Genomic DNA, 6,413 nt, shown 5'->3' on the forward strand with positions numbered 1-6,413 from the left:
CTCGTTCGTTCCGGATCGGTGCGGTCCCGCCTCTCTGTGGCTAGCACGAAATGCGTTGATTCATCGTCGGATAGCGGCCGAGTTGCACCTGTTTCGGTAGGGTCGTCTTCTTTGTCCGAGAGGGCGGCGGACGAGTCGCCGCTAGACGAGAACGGGCTAAACGACGGTGACGAGCCGTTTGCGATAACAAAGCTCTGCGGCGACGAGTTGTACGCGCTGCCGCCGAGAGATTCTGTCGACCATCCGTGCTCGGGCAGGGCAGCATCGTCTTTTCTTTCAAAGGTAAAGAAAGACTCGCCTGAGTGCTGGAGCAGCGGCATGTGTTCATAATCGTCGCAATCGTCGTCATTCTCCTCGCCGGAGAATGGGTCATCCGATAAGTCTTCATCCGTTAGAGAGGTGATGTCGTCGGTGAGTCCGGAATCTTCGACGGCGATGAGATCGGCATTGGACGGTGAGCTGTATTCGTCAACGTCCTCCCATGCTTGCGAGTAAGCGACTAATGCTGCCGGTTGCGAGGATTCTTCGCCGCTCGATAGTGGCGTCGATGAGCCCTGTCGTGCACGGTTGTGCGGATACGGGCGTATTGTCCGATCGCTTGCAAGGTGAGCACTTGGTTCCTCATACAGATCCCATGCCGAATGTCGTTCCCACTCGCCGGAATCTTCTTCTGACTTGGTGAGAGCGAACTGTGTGAGTTCCAACTCGAATACGCGAGTCGATTCCGCGTGCATTAGGCAAAGACGGCGTTGAGGTCCGATAACAGGCATTAGCGAGTTTTCAAGCAAGTAATCGGCGCCTAGTATGAGATCGCAAGTCGATAGGCGGCTGAGGTAGAGAGATCCCCATGTTACGAGGTGAGCGTCCAATGTAATCTTGACCGTAGAATCTTGATCCAATAGCTCTTCGGGACCCCATTTCGACGTATGAAGGTACGCCGGGATGTCTTGCGTTACCGACTGCCGGTGGATGTGATTCGCCATGTGCTTGTTCCAGAGCGCGAACCGGATAGTACTGAACTTCGCACCGGGATCGATCACAGCGGTGAGTTCTTCTCCGAATACGCGGACGCAACGCGTTCCCCATCGCGGGACATCGGTATTGTTCCGAGCTAGGCTGCGCGGAGGAGGGACCATCCCTTTCCAGAAGCGCCATACTGTGTCGCCGGAGTCTTGTCGATCCAGTACCGGCGAAGAAGGCCGTGAGCCTAACTCTATATCGGACAGCTCGTCATCGTCCGGTCTTATCCGATCGCGATTTAGTAGGTCTCGCGAGACCTTATCAACATCGACGCCGTTTCCTCCGAGACGCGCCACGGTGATCAAGTCCGGAAAGATAAGTCCTAGGCGCTTCGCGCCTTCCGCGCATACGGTAATCGAGTTCGTTCCGAGCCAGGCGGCGCCGAGAATGAGATCGACGTGTAGATTCCGCACTACGCTAAGCGTAGCAACGGTCTGCATGCCGGCGAGTTCGAGAGACGCGTCGAATATAGCTCCGATCGATAGTCGGTTCGAGTCCGGGCGGTTCTCAGAGTCGAAGGTGACGGTGAGCGGTATGTTCGAGTGCTTCCAGATCTCTTCGTTGATAGAGTTTAACTGGACGCCGGAGTCGATGATAGCGTATATAGTAAATCCTAGTACTTTGACGGGTATAGTGCCCCAGCTCGTAACGAGATCGGTCGGAACGAGCGGCGGATCTCTTGGTACGGGCGACGGGAGTCTTGTGCCATTATCCGCGATAGGTTCCTGAGAGAGTATGACTTGGTCGAGCGTAGCCTCCGAGAAGTCGGGCTGGATGCCGTAGATACGCCCTGGAACTTCCGGCTCCGGGCTACGTGGTTGCCGCGATCTCGTGCGTTCAGCCGCTGCGACCGTTCGTCCGCGCATAGTAAGAGATGGCGCCGGCCCGGGACTTGGCGGCGGCACGAGTTCTATTTTGTTTTCGAGCAGCCACGGTGTTCCGAGGACGAGGTCATACTGTCCTTCGTTAACAATTGAGAAGTCGCTCGAAGTCCATTCTCCCCAAGGGCCTCGCAATCGGAAATCGTAGACGCGGCCGATGACCGGTATCTCTTTCTCCGGCGAAACACGTATGACGAGTTCTCCTAGGTTAGACAGCGGCGGAGATCGGATCGTGTCGAATAGGCGTTGGTGGATGAGGTTGACAGTAGCACGGGTATTGATCAAAGCTAGAATAGAGTTTCCCTTCTTTCCGAAAACTTTGACAGGAATGGCGGCACAGTGGGAAGGATAGAAGCGCGGTGTGGGATCGGTGTGAGCCATCGCAAAAAGCCCAAACGCGGCGGAGACTTCGTCCGATCTCGCTGAGCCCGCGTTCGCAGCGTGCGCTCGCTCCTCGTCGTGAGCGTTCGACATATCCCTATGCATCGGAGGCGTCGCGGTCTCCGTAGATATCGTATTAGTTCGTAACGGCTGCCGGACTGTAATGACATCGCGGCGATAGATGCGATCATGGTCGACCTCGATTTGCTCGAGGTGAAGTTCAGTCGAGATCGCGTCAAGATCCTTTGCGGACGATTCCATAAAGATCTTCATGCCGCCGGCGATAGTGAGGATGGGGACTTTGTCGATAGTCACAAGCCCTAGTGGATTTCGTTGTAGCCAGTCTCGTCCTAGCAGCAAATCGACAGGTAGACTGGGGGTGATGTAGGCGTTGATCGGGAGGAGATAGTTGCAGATCTTGATCGGGAGGTCCCAGACTAGTCTCGACAGGCAGAAATCCCCTGTATCGTCCAGGCAGAAGGTCCGATCTTTTGAGTGATCCAGGGCTACAGCGATACGAGAGTGTATGACCGTATGGGTTGCTGCCGGATAGAGGAGTGCTTTGATGCGAAAGCCTTCTAGATCGACAGAAAGAGCGGCCCAGGGAACCGAGAAACTTGTCGGAGAGCAGCTCGTAAGTCCCATCGATTCCAGGAGCCAGTGTCCATCGAGAGCGGTGCCGGAGTCGACATAGGGAATCGGAAGTGGAGGACAGTCAAACGGCGGCTTTGGATACGCACCGCGACGCGTGAAGTTGTCGGACTTTGATCGGAGTGTTATGTCTGTAGAGGCGCCGGAGTTGCCGGTGACTTCGGCATGCTCGGCACGTGCTCGGCCGTGTCGCGCGTCGTGCAGCTCTAAGTCCGTTTTCTCTATCTCGTCTTCCTCCATATCGTTTGGCGCTCGTTCTCCGGCCTCCTCTTCTTGCGCTATAATCTCCGCCTCTTCAGCTTGGGATACTCCGCCAACGCGGCGCTGATCGACATCTTGAAGTTCCATCATGAAAGCGGCTCGTACTGGCGATCGGATGACGCGCGCATTCTGGGGGACGGGTACGACGGCGTAGACGCGATCTTGTTCATCCTTGAAGACTAGGAAAGTGCCGTCTTTGCGCATGTCGATGGTGAGTCTGTTTTCGATTTGCCAAGGGCGTCCGAGTAACAAATCGAATGGTACTTTGTCTCCGACATACAGGTTGGCCGTTGTGACCGCCGTTCCGCATTGTACGACGACATCGGGGCAAATCCCTTCGAGAATCTTGACGTTTCCGCTCGCATCGACCATCTTCGCAGTCTCCCGCATGTCCCGAGGTACTTTGACATGCTGATCCCATACTTTCTTGTTTAGGATGCTCATTTGCGAGCCCGTGTCGATGATCGCCTCCACGTCGTGTCCGGCGCACTTCACGAAGACTTTGATTAGCGGGCCATGAGGCGAAGTTGATACACTAGTGGGATGGAATATGGCTTCGTGAACGGCTGCGGGTGGGCCTTCCGGTGCGTGTGCGCGTGTTATCTTCATGTCGCGTACTAACTTGCCGGCGATCTCTCTATTTCCAGCTAGTAATTCCTCCACCGATACGACGAGCGGTGTCTTAAGAAGCTTGGTGTACAGGGCTTCAGCATCGACATGCTTCGCCAGCGCCGATCGCGCTATCTCTCGGGGCTTCTCTAGGTGAGTCGCCTTCGTCTTCATTGGTTCATCCTCCATGATATGGTCGTCATTAGCCGGATCGAACATCATCGGCTCCGGGGGATCTAAACGAACAACTTTCGCCTTCCTCGGCCGCTCTCGAACGGGTAATTCGACTGCGTCTAACCGTCGCTTCTTGGCTGCTCCGACATAGACGAAGCCAGTGTCCTCTTCTTTGCTGATGTCGTCCTCGCTTGTGTACACCTCATCGGACTCTTCTTCCGATTGGTCCTTGGTTTCGGAACGCGCCGTCTCCTGCTCGTAGCCAGTATACTCGCGGACTTGGATGAACATTGACTGCGGCGGCCCGGACTTTGCCATTTCTTCGATTATCTGAACTAGAGGCTGGCCATCAACGCGTATGATACGACGACCGTCGGCCATCATGAGACGACCTCTCATGTCTCTGCGCAGAGTGCCGGCAGCTAACAACTGCTCCATCTTGGCGCAATCGCCCATCATATGGCCGGACTCGCCACATCCAAAGCACGTTCGCGGGTACGTGGTCATTGGTTTCGGGAACGGAGGCCGGCTGGCTGTTGGATAGGTTGCCGAGAACGGCGGAGGGCGTGCATGAAAATACGGGTATGCCGGTGGTGCTTGCGCGAGAGGGCGGCGCATTTCTTCTTCGTGAGTGAACGCCGTCATTACTTGACGACTTTGAGCTAATGCCGGTGCAACTAGTATCTTTCCGAGGGAAGGATCGATCCTTGTCACCTCTCGGAAGTAGTATGCATAGCGCGGGTCATTTATCTTCAAGCCGGCCATCTGGTGAACAATCGCTTCGACTTCATCCATTTGTCGCGCCTGATGTTCTTCTTCCTCTAGCTCATACAGGGTTCGACGAGCATCTTCGCGCGCAACAGGCGACCGGGATCGGATCCTTGGCGACGTCTTGCGGCCTCTCTTGGGTTCTTCCGACTTCGTTCGAGGTTCTCGGCGCTCCCTTCTCTTTCGGTCATGCCTCGGGCGCCATCTAATGTATTCGTCTTCGTCCGTGATATCGGAATTGCTCCAGTCTCCTTGGTCGGTTTCTCTCCTAGGATCCGACGGTGCGTCTTCGTCGTCTGACGTTACGAGGTTGACATGCCGATTAGGATCGAAGGTGTCTCGATCAAAGATGAATCGAGCGGCATCCTTTGCCATGTCGATAGGGTAAGGTTCGGTACGGCTGATACTTGGTTTGAGGAGGAGAATGCGGGCCTCCAGTTCCTTGTAAGTTTCGCGCGGCAGTCCTGCCCAAAAATACGAGTCGTGTTCGCGTTCACTGATCTTTCCTTTGTCTAGGAGCCATCCAGCGATGCGTCCGAACTCCCGAAGATAGTTGCGGAAGCTGTAGATGTTGCGAATATGTCCGCGCCGGGATCGTTTGAGTTCGTGGGCTAGGTCCTGAATCTCGAAACGTCTATCTGCTCTGTCGGCACTAAACTGTTCTTCTATTTCGGCGCGAAGGTTCGGCCAATTGCGCGCGTGAAAGGCGCGCATGCCTTCAATGACTTCGGCGACCTGTCGAGGGCAGTACCTCAATAGGTAAGTGCACTTCGTGGTATTGTCCAGATTGTTGACAGTGCTGAGTTGCTCGTAGGCATCGAGGAAGGGGATGACTTCGTACCATCTCCCTTTGAAGAATGGTGCTTGCTTGGTGCCCGGAATAGGCATATCAATCGGCGTTCGGTTTGCCATAATTGTCGGTGAGTCGCGAATTAGTATCGAGTTCGATAACGATAACGAGGAGACTGTGGATAGCGTCGGGGAATATAGAACGTCCGAGTCCGATGGATGAATAGCAGGAGCACGAGGAAATACAAGAGTAGACGCGGCAGATTGGAAGTCGATTTGGCGAGGAGATGGGATATCCGAGAAGTCCGAGTCGAAGGATTCTGCAGGTGGTGATGGTGACTGCGATGTATTTGGAGTAGGTAACTTGGGTGATGGAGGATTAGAGGGTAGGGCGTAGTCTGATAAGGACAGAACAGAGATTGTTGGAGATGAAATGGACGCCACAGTGTGATAGTCAATCAATAACACAAGGATCCACCCCTCGCGGTGGGCTCCACTATTGTCGTGCTATAAATGTGTAAAGACACACAATAGACTCAGGTTTCCGGGGTCTGTGAGAGACTCGGGAGATCGCCTGATTTGTTCGGGTGAGGGATGTGTTGTGTAGAATGGCTGTGCACCAGAGGCGAAGAGGATGTGGAGAGGATGACCTAAATAGGAAGGTCAAAGACTAAATTAGGATGGGCTCCACTAGTGAGCTCCAGAGAATGTAAGGGAAGATAAAGCAGACGACGATACTGCAACTATTGCAGTGGATAGACGAATATAGTGCAACTTAGCACTATAGGGGAGGGCAGATTCGAGGGGAAAAGAGTACTTGCTCATTACTACTACAAAGACAGTACTTATACCTACTGGGTCGCGGCTATGTTACTCTGA

General features: G+C 54.4%; 1 protein-coding gene across 1 annotated transcript; it reads right to left on the minus strand.

The window, feature by feature from the left end:
- Positions 1–47: 47 nt before the first annotated feature.
- Positions 48–5,657, minus strand: PUNSTDRAFT_138949 (uncharacterized protein; the record flags this gene model as incomplete). The annotated part of the gene is made up of 1 exon (XM_007388631.1): positions 48–5,657. A coding segment is annotated over one exon (5,610 nt), but the record flags the coding sequence as incomplete, so codon positions are not given.
- Between the last annotated feature and the right edge of the window lie 756 nt (positions 5,658–6,413).

This window comes from Punctularia strigosozonata (assembly GCF_000264995.1).
Source record: "Punctularia strigosozonata HHB-11173 SS5 unplaced genomic scaffold PUNSTscaffold_19, whole genome shotgun sequence".
In the NCBI taxonomy this organism is placed as follows: Eukaryota; Fungi; Basidiomycota; class Agaricomycetes; order Corticiales; family Punctulariaceae; genus Punctularia; species Punctularia strigosozonata.